At 43.9% G+C, this 26,910-nt stretch overlaps 2 protein-coding genes across 6 annotated transcripts in view; one reads left to right on the forward strand and one right to left on the reverse strand.

The window, feature by feature from the left end:
• The window catches only part of TMEM233 (transmembrane protein 233), a 48,220-nt gene extending 32,978 nt beyond the window's left edge, over positions 1-15,242 (reverse strand). For both annotated transcript variants that reach the window (XM_029571811.1, XM_029571812.1), the window contains exon 1: positions 15,028-15,242. In XM_029571811.1, the coding sequence (XP_029427671.1) occupies positions 15,028-15,210 (183 nt within the window). In that variant the 5' untranslated portion in view covers positions 15,211-15,242. The remainder of the gene's footprint in view (positions 1-15,027) is intronic.
• A 10,319-nt stretch (positions 15,243-25,561) lies between these two features.
• MIIP (migration and invasion inhibitory protein) overlaps positions 25,562-26,910 on the forward strand; it is a 37,813-nt gene continuing 36,464 nt past the window's right edge. Inside the window, exon 1 of one of the 4 annotated variants that reach the window (XM_029571022.1) lies at positions 25,562-25,584. The gene's annotated coding sequence lies outside the window, so the exon portion shown is untranslated. Of the gene's footprint in view, positions 25,585-25,637; positions 25,792-25,884; positions 26,836-26,910 lie in introns of those variants that run through there. The other 3 variants (XM_029571018.1, XM_029571019.1, XM_029571021.1) reach the window with 3 other exon arrangements.

Raw genomic sequence — 26,910 nt, forward strand, 5'->3', positions numbered from 1 at the left:
TTGTATTATCCAAAAGAGTAAACAACAGATTCACATTTACCCTTTCAAGTCCTTTCATGATTTTGTAGACCTCTATCATATCCCCCCTCAGCCATCGCTTCTCCAAGCTGAACAGCCCTAACCTCTTTAGCCTTTTGACCCAGGGGAGCCATTCCATCCTCTTTATCATTTTGGTCGTCCTTCTCTGTGCTTTCTCCAGTGTAACTATATCTTTTTAGAGATGCGGCGACCAGAACTGCACACAGTATTCAAGGTGCGGTCTCACCATGGAGTGATACAGAAGCATTATGACATCCACCATTTTATTCACCATTCCCTTCCTAATAATTCCTAACATTCTGTTTGCTTTTTTTTTTTTTAACCACCACAGCCCACAGCCTAGATCTCTTTCCTGGGTGGTAACTCCTAATGTGGAACCGAACATTCAGTAATCACAGCAAGGGTTATTTTTCCCTCTATGCATCACCTTGCACTTGTCCACATTAAATTTCATCTGCCATTTGTGAGACTGGAACTTGGGCGTCCAAAGTCCTCCTGCAATTTATCACAATCCACTTGAGATTTAACTTCTCTGCAAAATTTTCTGTTATCCGCAAATTTAAGGACCTCACTCATCGTGCCCCTTTCCAGATCATTTATAAATATATTAAAAAGCCAGTCCTCGCGGCACTCCATTGTTTACCTTTTTCCACTGTGAAAATGAACCATTTAATTCTACTCTCTGTTTCCGATCTTTTAACTAATTTGCAATTCACAAAAGATATCACCTCCTATCCCATGACTTTTTAGTTTTCTTAGAAGCCTCTCATGAGGGACTTGTCGAAAGCCTTCTGAAAATCCAAATACTCCACATCTACTTCCCTTGGGTAAATCTATGCTGGCTGGGTCCCATTAAATCATGTCTGTCTAAATGTTCTGTTAATTAACGGGTAGATTTTCAAAGGGTTGCGCGCGTAAGATACGCGCGCAACCCCTGAAAACCTACCCCTGCCTTCCCCTGTGCGTGCCGAGCCTACCTTGCATAGGCTCGGCGGCGCACGCAAGCCCCGGGACACACGTAAATCCCAGGGCTTGAAAAAATGGGCGTTCTGGGGGCGGGGCCGTGGGCGGAGCGCCGGCCCAGGGGCGTTCCGGGGGCGGGATCGAGGCCTCCAGAACAGCCACCGGGCCAGGAGATGGAGAGGCAGGCGTAACTTCTTCAATAAAGGTCGGGGGGGTTTAGTTAGGGCTGGGGGGCGGGTTAAATAGGGGAAGGGAGGGGAAGGTGCGGGGGGGGGGGGGAAGGAAAGTTCCTTCCGAGGCCGCTCCAATTTCGGAGCGGCCTTGGAGGGAACGGAGGCAGGCTGTTCGGCTCGGCGCGCGCAGGTTGCACAATTGTGCGCCCCCTGCACGCGCCGACCCTGTATTTTATAACATGCGTGCGCAGCAGCCAGACTAGAGTTTGGACTTGGTTAATATGCCCTGAAGGTCTCATCTATATACCTCTCTGACTGCCTCAGCTCCTCCTGGTCTGTCATACTAGCCTCCAGAGATTGGACTCATTCTCTGAGAGACAGGAACTCTTTTTGCACTGGGTGCACACATACAACCTCTCACCAGCGGGTAAAAAATCATACATGTGACACTCAATGCCTCTGGAAGGCCCCCTCCTGATGCTGGACTGCTGCCTTCACCTTAATTTTGTTCAGTTCCTAGTTAAATTTAGGTTGCTGTGGGAGTAGGGATGCGTACAATTTGAGTATTCATTATTTATGTGGTAGTGACCTACAAGGGGATGATTAAACTCTTAATAAGGCCTGGGGCAATCCTGAGTTTAAGTTAAAAGGCTTTTTTTTTTTTTTTTAATTTATATAAAAGTGTCTTCTACCTATAAATCAAAGTATGAGCTAGGGGTGGATGGGAGGGAGGGAAATCAAAACACTCAAACTCCTGGCTTCTGCCTGCCTTCTGACTAGCAATTAAATATGGACACAAACTCTTGGCTTCTGCCTGCCTTCTGACTAGCTATTTAGTACAGACACACCAACACATTAAACAATATCCCCCAATAGCTTACTTCTCCCCAAAACGTTTTGTTCTAAAATTTCCCAAAACAGTACTTACCGATTTTTCTTCAGCCTCCAGCAAGGTGATCCTCTCCTCTCAATGCTCCCACTGTATGAAGTTGACCCTCCGAAAGCCCTAAAACACTTCCTATTAAGAGAATACCTCACCTCAGTCACACATGCAGAACACAAACAGACCCTCACCAAATACAGAATAGAGCAACCATAAAGTAGAAATATAAGCATTACAAAACCTGAACTGGAAACCACAAGAAACCAGACTCTCTATGCAAATCAACAATTAAAGAACAGAACTATCACCATTCCTCAAACATCAAACAATAAAATCAATAATTAAAATAAATATATAATCATTATTGTAAAAACATACTAATAATAACATTCCAAAAAGAGATGACAAATAAAAGATCGAATAATTAAAAATTCATATACAATTTTTTAAAATGTCCCAAACACCAATAAAATATTTTTTAAAAAGGCACAGTAAATAATACCTGAAAAATAAAACTAAAAAGGATTTTAAAAATGAATGCTCTCCCTACCTAGGAACTTTTGATTTCCAGTCACCCTGAGATTGTTGTGGATTAGTGAGAGTGGGATGCACAAACCTTCTCCTCTCCTTTCTTTATATATATATATATATATACATGCTACCTCTCAGACAAACCTTCATGCGTCTCCAGCTCTTCTACGGTTGAGATCTGTGAGTATCCCTGGACCCTCCTCTTCATTTTAGCTGCTTCCAGGATGGGATCCACCTGCAGGCCCATTCTCTCTCTCTCACACACACACACACACACACACACATACAACCCAAGCAGCTTCCATTCTCTCTCTCACTCTCTGTCTCTCTATCACACACAACCCAGTCAGGCTCCTGTTCTCTGTCACACACACACAACCCAGACAAGCTCCTATTCACACCTACATACCTCAGGCAGGCTCTCATTTATATACACAACCATCATAGGCAGCCTCCCATACACTCATACCCACATGCAGACTAGGCAGTCAGTGTCCATGAATCATTCCTCCTCCGCCACTGCTGCCACCAGCCTGTCCGTTCTTCATTGGGGAGAACAGCTGTTCTGCAGCTTCTGCATGCTGGCCCTGCGGTAATTCAACACTCGTGGTGCTAGCACGCCCTGTATTCTCATCGCGTGCATTATGAGATGAGATTATAAGAACTACTAGCACCACAAGAGTTGAATTACCGCAGAGCCAGCACATAAGGAAGAGCTGCAGGATGGGCTTCGTCTTCTGCTCTGGCCTCCTGCTTCTTTCGCCACCAGTGGGATGGAGCCACTGGCAGCCACACGGGCCTTCTGCTTCTTCTGATGCCAGTGCGATGGAGTCCACTGGTGGCCGCCCAGGCTGCTCTCCCTGCTCTTGACATCGCCCTGTACAATTGCACAGTTTGCACACCCAGTGGCGCCGGGCCTGGTTTTTTCTCAGGACAGATATGCCAAGATATTTTAACTTTTTAAATATCTCTGTTTGATATAACAAAATCTGGTAGGCCTAGGCCCCCTAAGTCTTTACGTGCTGATATCACCTGATATAGTCTCAGCTTTTTCCCTTGCCATATAAACTTAGATATCATTATTTTCAAAGCGATGAAGACATTACCTGGAATTTTAATGGGAAACAGTTCCACAAGAAATAGAACCCATGGCAGGACATTCATTTTAATACAGGACACTCTGCCCAGCCAAGAGCTTGAGTAAGGGGACAACCTAAGACCTTTGGCTTCCTCAAGAAAGATGCAGAGTTCAGAAAACACTCATTTTCAAAATTGCTAGAAACAGCTCCCAAATATTTTAAGGAGTTTCATGACCATTTGAAGGGATAGCAATATATATAAATTCTCCCTAAGCTCTTTCCTAATGTTCAGCTCTAAAATTTCCGACTTTGATGCATTAATTTTATAACCCAAGAATTTGCCAAAACTCTCAATTGTGGACATAATGGCCTGCAGTGAAGAACTGACCTTCATGCCTGTTATGGAGTTGGATAAAGCCATGTTCTCACTTTCTTTCTGAATGATAGCTAATTAGACTCTAATCTAAAATCCAGTGGTGCTGAATTCCAAATCACTGGGCCATAAACTGAAAACATCCTCCTCTGAAACCCCTCCATTTTGATCAACCACATCAGGCACCACAAAAAAGGGCCATCAGCTGAATGCAAATTACGCCTTGGAATGTATCTCTGTAGATTACTCGTTAAATAACTTGCACCTTCAGCCCAATTTACCTTGTACCTGAGAGTCATGATTTTGAGCCAGTGTAATTCCATTAGGAGTGATCTAGCACTAGTTCTCCTTGGACAGCCAAACACCAGTCTGGCTTCAAAAACTGCCCTACCCCCTCACTTAAGAGACCAATGGCTACCACCTCCAAGAATTCCTCAATCCCTTGTGGTGAAAATTCTATCTCAGAAGTTTATAATGTCTTGCAAAAAACCCCCCAAAACTGCAAAAGTGTCACAAATGTCCTGGTTTGTAGCAATTAACCCTAAAGAATCTGTCTTAAGAAATTTCACTAAACAATCCAATTCATCCTTTTTCAACCTGTAAAATAACAGCCTTAGCATGCTATAGCCTAGATTCATCAAATTGCTATAAATATAGCCAAAATAGTGCCTGAGCTAAAAAATGGGCATAGTTAGGATAATTTCCTCTGTATTGCATCACATAGGAAATTATCGCATCACGTATTGCGTCAGTGCGTTGCATGTCATTTTACGCAGCAGGAGTTTGTTTGTGTGTGGCATGTTATTTTTCTGGTTTATATATACCAGCTTCCTGCAGCTGCCTTTTTGAGGGTGTGTCAGGCGTGGGAGAGAGAGGAGAGGAGGTGAGTTCTTGGTTGGAGTTTAGTGAATTTAGTGGATAGCAATTTCTGAGTAAGTTGTCCTGTCTTCTGTTCTCATCTGTTTACCTTAACCTTTGTCGCCTGTCTTTATCTGTGTGTTGAAGTTTTTGTTTGTCAGTTTACCTTTGTCTTTGGGTGAGGAGTGGTGAGGCGTAGTGGTGTTGAGTAGTGGAGACATTGGAGCGTAAGAGGCAGGGGAGAGAAAAGAGGTGGGAGGAGAGTAGGAGGGAGTATGAGGTCAGAAGTGCTAGGGGAAGGAGGAGGAGTAGGGACAGGGACAGGAGTAGAGATAGGGATGGGGAAGGGGAAGGGGAAAGGATAGGAAGACGCAGGAGGAGGAAGAGGGACGGGGATGGACAGGTGAGTCCGGTCAGAGGAAGAAGACAGGCTAGGGATAAACAGAGAGGGCAGAGGGGAGGGGAGTCGATAGGACAGGTGCAGGAGGGGGAGTGGGAGCGAGAGTCAGGAAATGGAGGACACCTCTCTGGAAGTGGAAGTGGCACCCCCTTCAGGCAGCCAGGCAACAGGGCGCATTCATCTGAGGGTGTTGAAGTTCAGCCCAGAGGACAACGAGATGATCATTGCTGGGGTCCTGTTCAGCAACCATGTGGCCAAGACCTTGAGGGTATCCAAGGGCCAGATCTGACGCACCATTGCCCAAGCTATCTCAAGCCTCAATGGCGTGAAACACAGTGGAGAGCAGATGGAGTACAGGTACCGGGACATGAAGTCAAAGGTGAAGTACATTCAGTAGACCAGCGGAGGAGCCCCTTGTCCGATTGTGCTGATCCCCATGGAGGAGTGCCTCATCCAACAGCTGGGACCAGATGTGTTCTAGGGCATGGCTGATTGGCTGGACACCACATTTGCCGGAGCCAGTAAGTTAACCTCACCTGTAAATGGCAAGGCTGCTACAGTTGTGCACATCATTTGGCATAAGATACTCACATTGATTGACATGCAAAGTGCGCATCTCTTGCAAACAGTGCATGTGTGTACTCTTGGCTTTGGTACTTATGCCTTCTTCTTTGTTTCCACAGCTCTCACTCAGGACTCTGCTGGTCCCAACCATCAAGCCCCAGGGACCAGCAGTGAAGAGCCAGGGACCAGCTGTGCAGCAGTATTTTTCCATGCTCCCTTGCTTATGATCGCACAGACACAGTTCAGCGAGAAGGAGCAGCAGCAGCCTCCTCAACACAACCAGATCATGGAAGCCCTTAGCTCAGCAAGCCCACTGAATGTGAGCTTGAACTTTTCAAGCTTCATGGAGGAACCCAGTCTGCAGTGGCACACAGTTAAGCCAGTGCAACCTTGCTCCAGCACACTACATGGCCAGCAAGAGGCAGCAGACACTGAGCTGGAGCAGCCCACCAGCCCGCTCATGCCACTTCTGGAGGCCAAAACCTCCAGTCCAGCCACGACAAACACAGCTCCAGCACCAGTATTAACAGAGGCATCAATGCACAAGTTGCTGGACCGTCTGGAAAGCAGCCATGGTGTCCACCTACACCACATACAGCCAGAGCTATTGCACCTGAGGAGGGCTGTGAACGGGCGGACCCAAGCCCTGCGAGACCAGACAGTAGCCCACACACAAGCTCTCACCACAGTGACTACCTCAATAAATAACCTCACCCGTGTCCTCACCCAGATTCTGCAGTGAATATCAAAGCCTCCACCTGTGCCTTCCTGAATATCCCTAGACTCCATGCCACATAGCAGTCCCCATCCCAAGAGACAACCCAGGGGTAGGTCCCCCAAAGTCATGCCACCTTTCAGTGGCAAGCCATGGTGTGGCAAAGGGCCATGAAGGTTCAGAAATGCCCTGAAACGCCTAAAAACAAGACTTGTTGAACAAGCCTGGCTTGGGCCTTTGGAGAGAGTTCCTGTGCCAGCTGGATGGAAGAAGACTGTGTGGAACCTAAAAGGGGTTTTGTCTAGATTGCCTTTTAGATGGAGTGAGGACCCTTCCCAATGTAAAGTCTTGCGGGGTGATTAATGTAACTTTCCCTTAATGCCACACAGGCTTTACATGTATACTATGTACTCTCTGTCCTGGACACCTGCAGCTGAACATTTATGCTCCCTAGAGATAAAACACACATAGGGCTTTATGTCATTTTCAAATAGTCCTCTGACTGAAGACTTATGTCATGATAGCATTTGGTGCCAGAGTGAAAGGCTATTGTTTGGTCAGAGGTGATATATCTTCATAATGTTACAGGCCAATGGTTTGTAATAGGTGAACTGTGACCTTCGCATAGCTAGACAACCGATTGGTCCCCAATGGAGTGAAGACATAACTACTGCACCTCTAGCAAAACATTTCTACACCTATTCCACTAGACTGTGTATGGAGGTTAACACTAGCTAGCTACAACTCATCTCACATACCTCCCCATGTACCCAACAATTAGTTAAGAGTATGCTCTCTGGAGAAAGCAACTGGAGCCAATACAGAAGCTCCACAGTAAGGAGCGTCCTGTTTAGCTCTTGCTGTCTTCATTGGGAGCATACAGTCAGCTTTTGGTTGTATGCCATAGGCCATATGGTCTTGACTGCCAGAAAAGTACCTACTTGGAATGCCCACTGGTATTCTAGTATGCAAGGTCATATGGATCCCAAACCTTTGACCTAGTGAACCCTAAAGAGAAAAAGCACACAATAAAAACAGACATCTTTCTCCTCTCCCACGTGAATTTCAATGAGATCCACCCTTTTATATTTTTAACTTCCTTCTGTAGAGTAGAAATGATCCCAAAATTTCAGTATGCAGAAGTTGAAATGCAAATCAAGGCTGCTAAATCCCCCTTAGTAACTGGGCCATCCAAATTTGGCTCAATATCCTGGGATTGAGGGCCGTCCGGAGATGAGGCTCCACTCCTTGCCATTTCCTTTACCTGCAATATATTTTTTGAGTATGGACAAGGTGGTAGCATAGCTTGGTTTTTGGTCCTTAACCGCTGACATTCAGGGAGAGAATGGAACCCCTGTCCTGTGATGTTTATATTAGAGTGAATCAAATCTTTTAAAAGCATGACCGTTGAAATTGCAAAGTATAATGTGTAAGAGGCAGAGATTAGATGACAAGACTTTCACCTCAGCAAAAACATATTAATTAAATAAATTCATGAGCTCACTAAGCATCCCAATCTTTCTTCTTTTCATATTCAAACAGCCAGACTCTTTATTCTGAAGCACCCCATAAGCCGCTGAGGCTGTAAAATGTCCAATTCATAATAAATACAATGGCTTTAAATACTCCGTGCAGACTGATTTCACAGACCCAGGGACATAGGATGAGGATTTTTGTGGTATCTCATCAATCAAGGCCCATGCATCTAACTCACCAGGTGGGTTAATAAATTGGCCCAAGGAATCGATTTTGCTGCTTTGCCGCCTATAAGTTGGATAAATCGGAACTTATCTGGCTAATAGATTTATATATTTACATATATCTTTACATACATGCCAATACAGTAGGATAGATTTGTGCGCAGCCATATATGCTTGTATATTAACTTGTACACAGGTCTTTGCAAGTTATCCTCTCTGCCAAATAGGCTACAGATAGATGGATGGGTGATGTGTAATAAGGCTTAATTTTGTAATATACCAGGTATATTGATATATATGTCTGTATATCAAATATCATGTACACAGCAAGAAATACCATTAAAAATATATGAAACCAAAAATAAAATATTAGATGTGCAGTATTAGTTTTAGACAAATTATTCAATAAGATAAAAACAGCATCTTTTTTAATTGGGAAGTAATATTACCAGGTAAAGATGAAAATACCAAAAGTTTTCAGAAAGGTGAATTAAAGCTATGGGAATACTCCCTCTGCTTTGTCAAGCACTCAGATATTCACGGACAAGGACTCTGGGAGGGTAAATTTACACTATGTGGGTTGGAATAAAATCTGAAGATTTCTCCCCATATTTTCAAAGTGAACTTATGCACCTAAGTTTCAATAAAGCTTATCTAGCTATCTGAGTAGTGCTATTTGAGACTTGTCCAGCTATCTCACTTAGGCCAGTATTCATCATTCCTTGCGGCATGATGAACACAGCGGTAAAGGGGAGTGGTCGGGCGATAGCCTGCAACCGGCCACACTACGGCAGTGCAGTTTCACCTGCCGCGGTGCGCCTGTGCTGCACACTATCACGGGCATATCGCCATCGTAAAAGGTGGTGCTATTTCCCGCGCTACTGCTGGTGATAATGTTCTAAACATTATTGCCGGCAGCAGTGCCACCGGCCTATTTCCCTAATCCCCTCCCTAACTCATCCCAGACTACTCCCCTCCACCTAATTTGAATGCGATAAAGCCCTAACGCTCACGATAATGGCCTTTCGCGGTTGGAAAATAACCCCATTAGCCAGATAAGTAGCACCTTTTCAGATTTATCCAGCTATCTAAGTAACTAGATAAGTAGTGTTTTTTGAGACTTATCCAGATATCTTACTTAACTGGATAAGTAATGTTTTTGAGAACTGGATAAGTAGTGATTTTAAGATTTATTTAGCTATCTTACTTAACCGGATAAGTTGTGCTTTTTAAGATTTATCCAGCTATATTACTTAACCAGATAAGTAGCGTTTTTGAGTCTTATCTGGCTTTTTATTTATTTATTTATAAATGTATTACTTGCCTATCTACAATGATAGATGGGTTACAAGAAACCACAATCTAGTAAAATAAATAAAACCAATAAACAAAGTCATATAATCTTCCCATCACAATTTGGCTTCCGGAAATACTTCAGTACTGAAACCCTCCTGATTACTCTTACAGATTTCCTCCTCAAAGGACTAGACAAAGGCCAAGTCATACATACTGGCACTACTTGACATCATCCGCCTTTGACACCATTAGCCACAACATCCTTCTCGACCGACTCGCTGAAATCACCTTTCTCAGGTATCCCGCTACGCTGGTTTGAATCCTACCTTAACAACAGACAATACAGAGTTAAGATAGGCAACAGTGAATCTAAAGCAATCGACCTACCCTAAGGCATCCCACAAGGCTCTTCCTTATCCTCTATGTTCTTCAACATCTATCTTCTACCACTTTTCCACCTCCTTTCTGAAATTGTTCTTCCCCACTTTATATACACTGACGACGTACAAATCCTCATCCCTATAACAGAGACTTTACCTAAATCCCTTAAAACCTGGGAAACATCCCTCACCGCAATCAACAAACTCCTCTCCAGCTTCAACCTTGCACTCAATACCACTAAAACAGAAATCATGATCATTTCACCCCAACACAACACCCTCACCCCCTCCCTCCCCAACACCCTCCATCCCTCAATCTCCACCTCCCAACATGCACGAGACCTAGGTGTCATCATCGACAACCAACTTAATTTAAAGAAATTTATCAACTCCACACTGAAAGATTGCTACTTCAAACTGCACACCCTAAAAAAAAACTTAGACCCCACTCCTACACTTCAATGATTTCCGCACAGTACTCTAAGCCATTGTTTTCTCGAAAATAGACTACTGCAATACCCTCCTTCTAGGCCTTCCCAAAAATACCATCTCACCTCTCCAAATGCTACAGAATGCCACTGCCCGTATCCTCACAAACACCCGCAAAAACAAACATATCACCCCTATTCTCAAAGAACTACACTGGCTCCCAATTTCATCTCAAATCCACCATAAGATCCTCTCCATAATACACAAAACCTTACACAATCAAAATGTGCACTGGCTTAATGAGTCACTACGTTTCCACACCCCCAATAGACCCACCAGATCTCAGTATCTGGCAACCCTACACACTCCCTCTCCAAAACTCACTCTTCACACCTCCATGAAAGAATGAGCCCTCTCCATTGCAGGGCCTGCTATCTGGAACACCATGCCCACTGACCTACACCTAGAACAGTGTCCTAAAAAGTTCAAGCAAAAACTGAAAACCTGGCTTTTCAACAACCCTACAATTGATACTCGCTCTCTCACCTACCATTCCGTTCACTAGCCACCCCAGCAATTTCTCCACCACACTTCTACCTTGCCAAACACTTGTTAGCACCTTCTACCTCCCATACGGGCCGATACAGTAAAAATCGCGGGAGAGTGGCGAGCGCCCGCTCTCCCGGCGCATGCACAGGACACTCTCCTGTGCGCGCGATACAGTACATTAATTTATTTTAATTAGGGTCCGCGGTAAAAAGAGGCACTAGGGACACTAGCGCATCCCTAGCACCTCTTTTTGAACAGGAGTAGCGGCTGTCAGCGGGTTTGACAGCGGACGCTCAATTTTGCTGGCGTCTGTTCTCAAACCCGCTGACAGCCACGGGTTCGGAATCCAGACGCCGGCAAAATTGAGCGTCTGGTTTTCGACCCATGAGCCGTGGGCCCAATTAAAATTTTTTTTTTTTTAAATTTTTTACTTTTTTTTAACTTTTGGGGCCTCCGACTTAATATTGCCAAGATATTAAGTCGGAGGGTGCACAGAAAAGCAGTTTTTACTGTTCTGTGCACTTCCCTGGCGCCGGCAGAAATTAACGCCTACCTTTGGGTAGGCGCTAATTTCTTAAAGTAAAATGTGCGGCTTGGCTGCACATTTTACTTACTGTATCGCGCGGGAATGACTAATAGGGCCATCAACATGCATTTGCATGTTGATGGCCCTATTAGTCTCGGGGGGGGGGGGGGGTGGAAGCGCATTTTCGACACGCTATTATCCCTTACTGAATAAGGGGTAAAGCTAGTGCGTCAAAAATGTGCGTCCAAATGCCGGCTAACATCGGAGCGCACTGTACTGTATCGGCCTGATAGTCATGTAAATAACTAACTCCCTTTTATGATATTATATTATTCCCAAACCTATATTACCTTTCTTTACAATCTCATTTTCACCATGTAAATAGCTGATTATCTCATGTGAAACCTAAACTATATTACTCATTGCAAAGAAATAGCTGATTATTCAAATTTATCATGATACCTAAACCCTTTACTACTTTATTTCTATAGGCCTCTACACGTTATATATGCAACCGTTAATGTTATTACGTTTCGAGAACTGTTTATTGTAAAGCTCATAAGCTGCTTTTATGTTACATGTAAACTGATGTGATGTACCCAACAAATGTCGGTCTAGAAAAAAACTTTAAATAAATAAATAGATAGATAATATCAATAACATAGAAACATCTAAACAAAGCATATAAACAGTAAAACCAAAAGTAACATTAAAATAGCAATTAAAACAATAAATATCTCAGGAGTGATTCATAACAGCAGTCTATCTCAAGCCATTAATAAAATGCTTAAAAGTACTAACTCAATAAAATATCAAGTACATCTAAAGCAGTAAAAGCATCTAATTCTTAAAATGCCATTAGAAATAAATACGTTTTTAGCATTTTACAAAATCTTAATAATGAAGGGGCATTCTTTACTGGTTCTGGCAGTGAGTTCCATAGACAAGGACCTGCTACATAAAAAGTCCTTTCTCTGATTTCCTCAAGACTGAGGAACCGATGGAATGGATAGTAAATTTTCAGATGAGGATCGCAGTGACCGAGTTGGCCAATCTATTTTTAAAAGGGAATTAAAACAAAGTGGAGCTAAATTGTTGTTGCCTTTGTACACCAATAATATCGTTTTGAATTTAATATACCACAATATTGGGAGCCAGTGGAGATCAAGTGCAGGAGTAATACGATTATGAATTCTGGTTCCGGATACCAGGTGTGCCATAACATTTTGGATCAATTGTAACACCTTAGTCATCAATTGAGGTAAACCAAGGTAAAGGATATTACAGTAACCAGTGACAAATAACTAGAGCATGTACAGCAGTCTTCAGATCATTCTGGGATTAAAATGGCTTAAAGTGTTGCCATAATCTTAATTTGTAAAAAGAGTTGAGAACCACTGAACCAATCTGTGGTTTAAAAGAGAGAGAAGAAGTTGGAATTTATCTGGCTAAGTGGCACTGATTTGCTGTATGCTTATATAATGCAGTAATAGATTCATTTTCAAAGGAGTTCTGAGTGTAAATGTAACATTCTATTGTAGCAATTTTCAAAAGCCACTTAGGTATATAAAGTGCACTTATGCGGGTAAATTCTATGGATAATTCACTGGCATATATTGTAGCAATTTTCAAAAGCACACTTACATGAGTAAAGTGCATTTACATGTGCAAAAACCTATACATGTCTATTTTTTTTAACTTTCTTTTTTTGAAATTATATGCTTGATTTTACTTGTGAAATCTAATAAGGACTTACCTTCATAAGTCCATGTTTACGATTTTAAGTTGTCAAATTTTCTGACAGGCGCGCATGAAGGAAATTAACCCATTTTCAGATTCCTCCACTAGTTCATCCAGTCATAAGAACATAAGTTACCATACTGGGTGAGACCAAGGGTCCATCAAGTCCAGTATCCTGTTTCCAACAGTGACCAATCCAGGTCACAAGTTCCTGGCAAGTACCCAGTATTACATAGATCCCAAGCTACTATTCCTTATTGATTATCCAAACCTTTTTGAAACCCACTTACACTAACTGCTGTAACCACATCCTCTGGCAATAAATTCCAGTGCTTAATTGTATGTTGGGTGAAAAATAAATTTTCTCCAATTTGTTTTGGAAATGGACATTTAAAAACAGGTCATCAAGACCATTCTGGTTCTTCAGCTTGAACTCCCCCCAGTTCACACAGACCTTCCACCCAGTCAATAATTCACAATAAAGATGTTTAATATCATATCAGATAATGAGCAGATGTAAATATGCGCAAGCAAGTTACCAATCTACATACAAAAATTCTCTTATAAAATAGCAACTTCAAGCGTAAATGTTTGCCCCACATGCATATATTTATGTGTGAACCCTTATTTACACGTGTATGTTTGAGATTTATAAAATACATTTATAAAATAAGTGAGTAGGTGCTATTTACGTGCATATTTGGTAACTTTTCCACAAGCAACCTTTTCAAAATTCACCTTTAAGTTAATATCACCTTCTTGAATTCTACCTGTTCGGTTTACTTTAGCAATGGTGATTCCATAAAATGGATTTTGATTGTCAAAATCTAAGAGCAGCTTTTCCAAACAGCCTGCTCAGATGCAAACTTTGTGCCTGCTTTGAACATGTGGGCATTACAGAAATGTTTAAGGAGAAAGTTAGTGGACTTTATAGAAATGTTTCAAACTTGCCCAGGAGTAGAACTCACCTGCAGACAGGGCACTGGCTATTTGTGGGGTCAAAATTTGGCTGGGAAAACTGCACATGAACATTTGAATATGCAACATCTGCATGCTATTTCCAAATCTACCCTAAACATGCCCATGAGAATGGCTGGAAGTGCACGCGCTGTGGAGCCCCACCTGTTCTTTAAACCGGGTTAAGGGTGGGCAATATTAAGGCAGTCCTATTAGATAATTACCTGGGTAGGAATGCACTTACTAAAATGACCCTCCTCAAGTACTGCTAAAGGAGCACGTGGGTTACATAGCCCGCATGCCTTTAGCCGTGGGAAAAAGGCAATCCTGTGGGCGTGTTTAGGTTGGGGAAAGAAAAGAGCATGCCCGTACATTCAATTTCCAAACGTACACACACAATTTTGCCTCCCTCATCATCCACACAAATAGCAGCTGCAAAGTATAGCAATGCTCTTAGCACGTGCACTCTGTACTTGCACATTTTCAAAGACAAGCAACATGGGTATTTCTCCTTGAAATCTGCATGAAGTATGGTTGAAACCACTGTTTCAAAATTGCCTCTAAAGGGGGATAAATATCAAAGGCATTTCTTCCGGTAAATGAGCGTTAACTTGTGCCAGAAGGCGCTTTAGAAGTTGCCTTCAGCACTGGGGAGCGGGCCAGGCCGGGCCCAGCAAAGCCAGCACTGGGATTTAATTTTCACAGCTCTGGGACCACTTTTCACAGATTTAAACCACATTATTGGCACCTGAAGAGTATATGGGTTAAATAAGCCTCACAGCGCGAGTCTAAAAGCTGCACTCCCCACGCTTTTATCTCTGTACAGGAGAAAGTTTACAAACAGGTTGGTGATTATTTTTCGAAGGTCTTACCATTATAGAGAAGACGAAAGCAACAATGTTGATGGGATAAGCAGGACAGAAACAGGCACAAATGGTAAGCAGCAGGTAATTGCTTGGCATTGGAGGTTCTGGGGCTTCATCGTCGTCAATATTGGTCTCCGGACTACTCTCTAAAGCCCTCTTGATTTCTGAGTTGCAGATGTTTTGAGACATAGAAAGAGCGAAGGAAACGGCAGATTCCAGACCTGTTCCAGTGCTGAAGCGGGAGCGCTCAGGCTGACGCTCTGAAATCCTAGTGGGAGATTCCGACGAGCTGTAACCTCATCTCCCCTCCTCCTGCTCAGCAACGGCAAGACCGAGGGCAAAAGAAAGCTCAGACAGTTTTGCTGGTGAAGCTTTAAAACCACTCCTCCTTTCGTAGGGCTAAAAGAAACTGGAGACCGAGCACTGGTCTTAAAAACCAAACCCAAGCCTGCAGACCCCCTCGTGAACTGAAACCGCTCTGGCATGTGCGTATCTAACGCCAGTAAATAGCATTCGTTTGTGGAGACAGTTACCGCAAGATTATTAAAAGGACTTTATAGTTGTGCTTCAGTATTTTCATCTGACCTGTATTATTCACTGCTATTCAAAATCAATAAAAAAAAACGTTTAAACATAAAGGGGGTCAATATTAAAAAAGGGTAATATGGTAACACACCTCCCCCCTGCAATATACACGAGGACTTCAGCCCATTGGCGCAGAAGTTTGCATTGAAAATTAGAAGCATGGCGTAGGCGTGCAGATTCTGCCTGAAAGGGAGCTGTTGCAAACACGGAAGCACATGTAAATGATTTCCCCACCTCCCAAAATGCCTCTTTGCAGTCTGCAAAGCGAGTAGGTGCTATTTAGCGCATATTTGGTAACAGTGAAATTGCTTCCATCTGTACAACACCCGGGGTAATTTTCAAAATACCCATATGCATGTGGAAAACTGAAAATTACCTCCTAAAATCTACCCTAAACATCACAAAGGGATCAATATTGAAAAACGTTTTGCATGCTTAACTTGGCCAGACAAAAATTGCTAGTTTAAGTTAATTTTAAGCATGTAACAGTTACAGAGTAACCCACCAGTCTGTCCAGCAAATTTTTGGGGGGCAAGAGGGGGGTAGTAACTGCTGCTCTATGCAGGTTACCTCTTTTCTTTATTTCCATCCTTTAGCTACAAGGGATCCTCTGTGTTTACCTCACGCCCTTTTGAATTCCATTACCCTTCTTGTCGTCACAACTTCTTCAGGGAGGACATTCAATGCATCTACCACCCGCTCTGTGACAAAATAGTTCCTGAATCTAACCCTTCAGAGTTTCATATCATAACCGCTAATTCTACAGCTTTTTCTGTCAATAAGCAGGCTGAACTAACTATTACCTGTAGGTGTCATCATCTGGCAGCACTGAACAGACTCCTCTGTCATGGGCCGATACAGTAAAAATCGCAGGAGAGCAGGTGAGCGCCCACTCTCCCGGCACACACAAAGGACACTCTCCTGTGCGCGCGATACAGTAAATTAATTTATTTAAATTAGGGTTCACGGCAAAAAGAGGCGCTAGGGACACTAGCGCGTCCCTAGCACCTCTTTTGGACAGGAGCGGCGGCTGTCAGTAAGTTTGACAGCCAACGCTCAATTTTGCCGGCGTCGGTTCTTGAGCCCGCTGACAGCCACGGGTTTGGAAACTGGACGCCGGCAAAATTGAGCATCTGGTTTTCAACCCGCGAGCCCATTTTAAATTATTTTTTTTTTAATGTTTTACTTTTTTTAACTTTTGGGGCCTCTGACTTAATATCGCCATGATATTAAGTCTGAGGGTGCACAGAAAAGCAGTTTTTACTGCTTTTCTGTGCACCTCCCCAGCGCCGGCAGAAATTAACGCCTACCTTTGGGTAGGGCGCTAATTTTTGAAAGTAAAATGTGCGGCTTGGCGGCTTTTGCGCGGGAATGAATAATAGGGCCATCAACATGCATTTGCATGTTGCGGGTGCTATTAGGTTCGGGGGGGGGGGGGGGGGTTGTCGCGTATTTTCGACGCGCTATTACCCCTTACTGAATAAGGGGTAAAGCTAGCGAGTCGAAAACGCACGTCCAATCGCGGGTTAACAGTGCGCTCCGCTGGCGCGCACTGTACTGTATCGGCCTGTCAGTAGAGCTTTTGCTGTACTGAGAATGCACGGGAATTCCTGCCTGAAGGTTGCTTAATTTCAGTCTTTTCCCTTCTGCACACCAGCACAGATGTTTACCTCGCTCCCTTTTTCAGCGTATATTTTTTTATATTTCTTGGGTTTTTTTCTTTTTAAAGTTGCCTCAGCACTTTTTTCCAGTGCTGTATTTAAAAGACAGCAGCATATCGGCCTCTCAACTTTTGAAGTGCGCCTAAGGGCAAATGCCACCTCAGCCCCACCGCCCTGAAAGCCTGGGCTCACTGCAGGTGACTACAGGCCCTGTGCACACAAGTTTACCTGCAATTTTCATAAAGCCTGTTTTACCTGCGGAAATGGCTTTTAAAGTTATTCTTCCTGAGGGGAGTTCTCCTGCTGCCTGCATTTCCCAAGCTTTATAGCCTGCCGCTATCCAAAACAGTTGATGCATTAAAGAAAATTACAGTAAGTTGGGAAACTAATATTGACTGCAATATTTCAGAGGAACGGGGGGGATTTTTTGTCAACCAGTGAAGGGAGCTCCATATGTGTTACCAATCAGGAATCTGGATACAAACTTCTGTACCAATGGTATTATACTCCTTCTAAATTAAATAGATGGGCATTCAGGGGGGGGAAATAAGCCTTTATCCATGTTTGGTGGGAATTTCCCATAGTACAGATATATTGGTTGTAAATTTTGTCATGGATCTAGCTGTATACAGGGATTAAATTGCCCTTAGACCCTTTAGGTATTCTTTTAGGACCCCCCCCCCCCCAACATGGGGATTTTCGTCCCATTAGAAAGGGGGCTAGTGGCCTAATTAGTCACATGCTAGTTGCTGCTGGACGTAACATGGCTTGTCATTGGAGATCTGTGTCTGTTCCTCCTATGGTGGGAGTGGTTGCCAGTCCATGCTCTGTTGCTTAGCAGTCAAAAGGCTTTGTTCTGCAGGTGAGAAAGTAAGTAGGCTAACTAAGCCTAAAACGGGGACTCGGTGGCACTAAGAGTTGCTGTTTGTTCCCTGGGTGGGGTCTACAGCTGGTGATTGATTAGGAGGCAGAGTTTAGCATGGGGAGGGGGGGGGAATATTGTAGAGCAGTTGGGTGAGGACCTCCACTCCATCTGAGAATTGTGTTGCCCATCAGAGCGCCAGGCGATAGAGATGTACTGGAAGGATGTGGCCAATAGAAACCCTACAGCCTCCGCTATGCAAGCAGACCCTCCGTCTCCACAGATGTGTCCCTGTCTGTGGGGATGAGGATGCTTCCCTTTCCTTTTCACCATGCTAACAAGAATGTACAGATTCTGGTGTTTGCTCAATTACAGCGCTGCAAACTCCCTCCACTACCAGGTGCACCCTGTGAAGAGACAAAAAAACCCGGGCACAATTCTCAAAAGAGCTCAGGGAAAACAGATGGGAGAAGAGAAACAGCCAAGAGGCGAGGAGAAAATCAGAGAACTTCAGAATGCAGAGATAAGCAATCACCTGGAGAGAAAGCTACCAGTAAGATCTAGAGACATCGCAAGACAGAAGATTGGCTCCTATTGATAAGTTTATCAAGGAAAACGTGCCCTTCCCCCCCCCCCCCCCTATATTTTCCCCCGAAAGATTCTAAATGAAAAGTTGCAACTATCTGAGTGATATTACTCCTCCCTCAGTTGACGTACAGAAAATTATCAAAGCCATTGCTGCAGCAAATCACTAGTGGGAACATTTAACCAAATATTGCAGACCTTTAAAACAGCTTATTCCTTTAAACTGCTGTCGCCTGTTGGTGATAGACGGTATTGCATGTAATTTTCAGAGCCTGTTAACTGCATATTTTCCCGGGAAGAATCGAAATGAGAAGTTTCAGTTATTTGAATAATATTACTAATCCCTAAATTGCAGTACAGAAAATTATCAAAACCCAGATTATTGAAAATTATGCAGCCAGTCAAAGCGTCAGGGGATTGGGTTGCTCCTCTTCTCCCCACCCCGTGGAAGGATGTGACCAAGAGCAACCCTGCTCCCCCGCTATATGAACAAAGAGCTGAATCAGAATACTTGCCTTTCCTTTTCACCATGCGAATAAGAATATTTAAATTCTGGTGTTTGCCCTCTATGAAGCAACAGAAAACCTCGGCACAATACTGTAAGAAGGTAACTTTTAAACAGGTGCGGAATTCATCAGCCTGTGTCTAGGGATGCGGCCATTTTATAGCATATGCACAAATATGCACACATTTTGTAAAATTGACTGACCATATGCTCATGTGTGCACAATTTTAAGTGGGTGGGCACCTATCCGCGCAAATGCCGCTTCTACCACATAAGTGGGGCGATTTTAGTGGACACATGCTTCGATGCCGTTTCCAGTTTTCCCAGTTCGCCCAGGACTTCCAAACCCCCTAGTTTAATATCCTCCCTTCTCCCCTGTTAGCCCCAATCCTTAAAACCCCGCCAGTCTGACTTTATTTTATTACTTACAATGTCCTCCATAACAGAAGTAAAGTTTCACAGCAGGGGATCCCGGCGCACACCTGTGCGTGTAAGTATTTATGCGCAGATTTCAATGTGAAATCCAGGAACGCTCATGCCCCGCCCACTTTTCACAATGTTTTATTTCTGCACGCAGCGGAAAGTTTATTCCCAGGGAAAACATGCCTTTTTTGCATATTTTTCTCTGAAATACAAATGAGAAGTTGCAGCTATTTGAATGATATTTCCTGTCCCTAAATTACAGTAGAGACAATTCTCCTCCCCACCCCGTGGAAGGATACGGCCAAGAGCAACCCAGCAGCCCCAGCTATGCAAATAGTAGCAAATCTACCATCTTGATTTTCTACCTAATTTAATTCCCATTTTTAGTCTGCCACTGATTTCACAGGGGTTATTATTCAGTCACTATGCGGCTGAGTAAGTTAGCTGGAATAACGTATCCGGCTAGCTTGGCCTGGATATTCAGCACCACTGACTATACCTGGCTATCTAATAATTAGCTGGATAAATTTATCCGGCTAGCTTTAGATCCGCTGAATAACAGATCTAACTTATTGGCTAACTTAGCTGGATAAGGCTGAATATCAGCACATCTGGCTAAGTTAGTCAGATAAGTAACTCCACCTCGGTTCCACAACTGCTGATGTGCTAATATCTCACATTGACAAAAAAAGGGATGGAGTGTGGGCCTGGCATGGGCATTTTGGGGCCTGGCCAAGAGAGGTATATGCAAGTACGTATGCACCTGGGCACATGCCCAGGTATATTTGTGTGCAAAATTACTTCTGCTATGGAGGAGGTTTAAGTCAATTTCAGGTATCTATGAAGTGTTTGAGGGGGTCTGTTGAGACTGCAGGCTTAACGAGCCAGGGGTTTGCAGGACCTAGCTGTAGACTGAGCAAACCAGTGGCCGAAGAGATGAAACTGGTCATGGCGTGGACACGCACCTGTTATAAAATTCCCTTACTTGCACGGTTGAAAGCTGACAATATGTGGCTGTGCGAGCATACTTATAAAATTAGGAGCACACATCCGTGTGCCAGGGCTATTTTATAACCACACGTATGTGCACACTGGATATAAAATTACTGAGTATCTAGCTGCTTGCCCACACACGCACGTGTTTATGTGCACCCGCACGCCTGTTTGAAAGTTACCCTTTCTGAGCGCAGGGAAAACAGATGTGAGGAGAGAAAAAGCCAAAAGGAGATGAAAAAGGAAGAACTTCCAGCATGCAACGATACAGAGCCACCTGGAGAAAAAGCTACCAATGATATCCGGAGACCTTGCAAGACTGAAGAATTGCACTACTCTTCGTGCCACTGAGTCCCCGTTTTAGGCTTAGCCTTCTCGCTTTCTCACCTGCAGACCAAAGCCTTTTGACTGCTAAGCATGAATTTTAAACAACAGAACATGGATTGGCAACCACTCCCACCATAGGAGGAACCGATACAGATCTCCAATGACAAGCCATGTTACGTCCAGCAGCAACTAACATGTGACTAATTAGGCTAATAGCCCCCTTTCTAACAGGATGAAAGCTGCTGTCTTGACAGGAAACAATCTCTAGGCAGTAATGAGAAGTGAAGGTCTGGATAGAAGACCATGTAGTTGCTTCACAGATAGCTTCTAAGAAATCAGAGTATAGTTGTGCTAAAGAAGTTGCTGTGGCCTTAACTTGATGGGCCTTTACTTTACTTTGAAAAGACATAGTCCTGCTTGCCTGTAGATCCAAGTAGAAAAAGTTCTCTTTCGTAACTGAAAAACTGATAAGAAACAGACAGTTGTGTTGACTTTCTGTTGGATTGCATTGTTTGCAAATAGAAAAGTAAAGCTTTTCTGCAGTGCAGTATATGAAGTCCCTGCTCACCCTTATGGACATTGGTCATGGAAAGAATGTTAACACAATGGATTAATTTAAATAAAAGTGAAAACTCAGATTTGAGAGAAATGTAGAATGAGTTTTGAAAAGTACTTTGATATGAAAGGACCAAATATAAGGAGAGCATGAGACAAGTGCTTGTAATGCATTTAAAGGTGAATTTTAAAAGCTCCTACACCAGTTTAAAAGTTACTGTCCTTTTCTTTCAGCAGAAACAACAGCTACCAAAAACAGGACTTTCAAAGAAAAGAATTTTAGTTTTGATGTTGCCAAGGGTTCAAACACAAATGATGTTTTATGAGCTGAGCATTCAAATTCCAAGGTACATGAGGATCTGCTTCAACGGCAGGGGAGGAAATTTGACAATTCACACATATCCAGCATAGCCCTCTGCTTCAACGGCAGGGGAGGAAATTTTGACAATTCACGCATGTCCAGCATAGCCCTCTGCTTCAACGGCAGGGGAGCAAGTCTGATATTTCACTTTCAATACATAGCCAGCATGGCTCTCTGCTTCAACGGCAGGGGGGGAATGAAGAAAGGTGGATCTATATTCAGGCAACAATCAACAAGGACTGAAGTACTCAGTCTGAATAAACAGATAAGCATGGGTGTAGCTTGCTTATTGCGGTGGTTAATACCCCTAACTAAATTAAGCTATTTCACTTAGATGCAGTTCCAACACTGCTCTCTACATTAATGGTGGGGGTGGAAGGGAAATAGAATTAAAAAAAAGGTTACTAAGAGCCAAGAGAAACAGATAAGTATGAGAAAAAAAAAGTGCGAAAGCTTGCTGGGCAGACTGGATGGGCCATTTGGTCGTCTTCTGCCGTCATTTCTATGTTTCTATGATCTCTTATTGCAGGTTTCAGATTAGTGAGAACTTTAATAAATTTGGCAACTGTAGGCTGGTAGGAAATAGCAACAGCTTTCATATTCTCATGGTAGGCTGCTGTGCAACTAAGGTGAACTCTGCTGAGTTTTCAAACCAGAGTTGGAAGGGCTCAGTGAATATTAAAGTAAAAGAGGAATGGGACCCTTAAAGAGGTCATGTTTGAATTTTGAGCACCAAGTAGTAAATCTTTTTCAATTTAAACTGTGGGATTTTTTTGATACAGTATGTTCTTGAAACAAAGAGAATTTCTTTATTCCTGTAGTCAACTGAATGGATGAAATTAATTAACTTTCCACATCCAAGCCATCAGGGCGAAAGACTGAAAGTTAAGATGCAGTAGATTCCATTGCACCATGATTATGGATGGAAATATCCGCAACCTTATTGGTAGTTGAACAGATGTTGAAGCCAGGGAAATCACAGATGATGAGGCTAGAAAGGGGTGATGAATATCATTTGACCTCCCTCCATTCTCAGTTTCTGAACAGTCCTTGAAATGAGTGGAACTGGGGGAAATGCATGGAGGAGGCCTAAATTCCACCACATTGAGAAACTATCTACTACAGTCTGCCCCCTTCTGGTCTCCTGGAGCAGTACATGGCAGCCTTCTTGGTGAGGAACATGGCAGAGAGGTACATTTTGTGAGTGCCCCAGATAAAGTTCCTGTGCTATGTGACCATGTAGCGTCCATTCTTGCGGTTGTAGTTGATTTAATCTATTTGCTGTCTGACTGTGGTTTTCTGGAAGATAGAAGGCTAGAGAAAAAATTCCTTGGGAAATTGCCCATTTCCGAATTGTGGAGGTTTCCAGAAAGAGCTTGTGTAAAAAAACAAACAAACAAAAATAACCACAAACAATAACTTGCTGCCCCTTGTTTGATATAAAATATAAAACACGATGGAAAGTAAAGACCATACAGCCCATCAGGTCTGCGTATCCACGTTTCCTGTTCAACTTTATAGAGGCTTCTTCTCCCTCAGAGATTCTCTGTGCTTGTTCTGTGTTTTCTTGAATTATGAGACTGTCCTCCACAGGGAGGCTGTTCCAAGCATTGTCCACCTTCTCTTATAAAGAAATATTTCCTTAGACTACTCCTGAGACTACCTCCTTTCACCCTCATCCCATGACCCCTAGTTCTTGTGCCTCCTTTCCATTGAAAGAGTCCCACTCCTGTGCATTTAATCTTTGAAGGTATTTAAATGCCTCTCTCATATCTCCCCTTGCCTTCTCCATATGCTTTATGAAGGGGGATCTTTGTCTTCGGTTTTTATTTTGTTTTTCCTGGGAATTACGTGATTACTAATGTTTGGGTACTTGCCAGGTACTTGTAACCTGGATTGGCCACTGTTGGAAACAGGATGCTGGGCTGATGGACCCTCGGTCTGATCCAGTAAGGCAATAATAGCAGAGCAGTGCAATAAATATTCTGATGGATTTCCAGTATTTATTGAACTAGAACTGAGCCATTAAAAAATAAATGCTCACTGACTGCAGAAACATTCTCTTCCCATCTGTAAAACATGCATTTGCTGGAATATACTACCATCTTCTAAACCATATTCAGCAGAACATGCAGCATTCATTGTTTTCACTTTTTCTTGTTTTGACAAAAAACCTTGAAAGCCTGCAAAACAGCAGGGTAGGACTGGTTCCTAATAATCGAATGCTACCATCTTCATCCTTGGACATTTGAGCAAGGGCATGGGAAAATTAACTTTCCCACCAAAGAAGGCTTGGTAATAAATATCTTATCAAGTAAAATATCTCAGTGTGAGCCTGTGTTCCTCTGTAGCAAAACAGTGCTCTGTGTAGCTCCTAAAGTAGGGTAGGCAGCTCTAGCCCTGGAGTACCATAAGCCAGTCAGGTTTTCAAAATATCCACACTGAAAATTCAAGAGGTGTGTTTGCATGCATTGCCTCCATTGTGTGCAAATGCAACCTCAGGCATATTTATTGTGGGGAATGCTGTAGTATGGTTTGGGGAAGGAGGAAAGAGAAAGTTGCAGTGTGATTCTAGGTAAGGTCAGGTGTGATTTGGGGGTGGGGGAAGCAAGCAGGGTATTTGCCCTAAGACCCAGCACAAGGGGCACCCATGGCTAAGGTGAATAATGTCATTAATGCTGAACCTCAGCCTGCCTGACAGTGGTTGGGCCCACTCTTTAGCTTTAGATCTTGACCCAGTATGTCTAATGCTAGCCCTGACTGCAGAGTGATGAGAGGATGGGGGCAGAACACTGCGCTGTCACCAGGCCAGAAATGTAATCTGACCAGGGACAATACAGACCAGTACCAAAACCTGGGAGTTGTACCCAGGGCTGACTTTAGGAATAGGCACTATAGGCACGTGCCAAGGTCTGAAACAACCCATAAATCAAGACACTCTGGGACAGATATTGAAAGTGCATTTAGTGCTGGATAGCCGGCCAATTTGTGGGCAGGCAGTGAGTGGATCTGGGTAAGGCAACTTACCCAGTCAACTCAACTGGATAAGTAGCGATATTCGTTCTTATCCGGTTAAGTTAATCGGATAAGTTAGATCAGTTACAGAGCTGATCTGATTTAGCAGGATTTAACGTATCCAGCTAAGTAGCGCCTTGATTGCGGATATCATAGTCATGTCGCTGAATATCCCTTGCAACTTTGCCAGATAAGCGCTGAATATCGGGCCCTCTGATTCCTGGGGGAGAAACGTCCTTCACCCAGATCTCTAGCTATGGACACCATAGTCCTTAAATCAGGCCCTGTCTGTACCCTATAACTTTATGGTAGTGAGAACAGTATTTTGTCAGAAATCCTTTTTATTATCTTGATTTTGTGTATTACTTAAGAAGCCTCTGTAAAACCCCTTCGGACAGGCGCACGCTGCGAGAGTTGCTCTTTCCCTTTAGAAACAACCTGCTACTCGTCCTCTCCCCAGCGCGTACCCCCTCCATTCAGCTGCTGAGTTAAGCCCCGGTGCGCCCGCCCTTTTTATTAAAGTAAAGGCGGGATCCATTCCACCAATAGAGATGCTCCCTGAATCACCATGGCGATCGCAAGCTTCCTTTAAAGGGAACGGGTTTGAGCTGCTTTATTCTGCCATAGAGAAGCGCGCTCTCTGAGCCTACCTCTTTCAATGTCTTCTCTCGGCGGTTGCCAGCGTTGAATTGTGGGTAACGGGTATGGACCAATGGGAAAGTTCCTGGTTGTAGAGCAGGGCGGAGTCTCGCGAAGCTAATACTTTGTAACAAACTCCAAAGAGAGCACCCGAGACGGTCCGGTCCAGAGAGAGAGAGAGCGATCCTTAGTCCCAACCGCGAGGTAGAGAGAGACTGACCGAGACACCACAATCCCACGAGAGAGACTGACCGGAGAGGTATCAAGACACCCGAATCGGGGGGGGGGAGGGTCGGGGTCCGGCGGCAAAGAGACGACCAAGACTCCTCATCCTCAACCCCTAGAGACCCACCAAGACAACCCGGGGGAGGGGAAGAAAGATCAACCGACACACCCCATCCTGAGGGAGAGAATGACTGAGGTGCCCCAACTCTTGAGGGGGTGGAGAGAGACCGACCGAGACACCCCTTGAACCAAAGAGAGAGATCAAGATACCCCACCCCCGAGGAGGCGCCCAATTGAGACTCCCCAGCCCCAAGAGAAAGACAGAGCCACCCCAACTCCGAGGGGAGGGAGGGAATCTGGTTAAGACAGCCCAACTCCAAGGGACAGACTAAGACAAACCCCTAAACCAGAAAGAGGGAAAGTCTGAACTCCAAGGTGGGGCTGGAGACACCTCAACCCCAAGGCGAGAAAGACCAACTCAGACAACCCAACCCTGAGGGATAACTTGCCTGAGATATACCCTGAGCCAGGGAGAGGCTGAGACAGTCTGTTTCTTGTGTCTGGGATGTCTTAGTTAATTGGAACAATTCCTGAACCAGAGAGAGGGAGAGACCAATATACCCTAACTCCAAGATAGAGAGAATCACGTGAAGCCCAATTAAGAGACTGTCTGAGATGCCTCCAGGGCTAGAAAGAGACTGAGAGACCCAAACCTTGAGGAGAGGGTGGGAGACTGACTGAGATACCCTGTCTCCAAGAGAGAGACTGACCAAGACACCCTCATGCGTAAAGAAGAGCCTGGCAGAAATGTCCCCCAAACCATAGAAAGAGCCTGAGAGACCTCAACACCAAGGGAAAGAGAAAAATAAGCACAGGCACCCCAGCCCTGAGAAAGATAGAAACTGACTGAGACACCCAAATCCTATGGGAACAGAGATAGAGAGACCAAGGCACCCTAAGCCCGAGGGAGTGTTTGACTGAGAAACCACAACCTCAAGGGAGAGAAAGAGACCAACCAAGTCACCCCAACACCAAGGGAGAGACCAACTGAAACATCTCCTGAGAGGCTTGAACCAAGGTATCCCAACTCCAAGAAAGAGAGAGACTGACTCAGACATCCCAGCCCTGAAAAAGAGCCCAACTGAGACATCCC

The sequence above is a fragment of the Rhinatrema bivittatum genome, chromosome 11 (genome assembly GCF_901001135.1).
Source record: "Rhinatrema bivittatum chromosome 11, aRhiBiv1.1, whole genome shotgun sequence".
NCBI lineage: Eukaryota > Metazoa > Chordata > Amphibia > Gymnophiona > Rhinatrematidae > Rhinatrema > Rhinatrema bivittatum.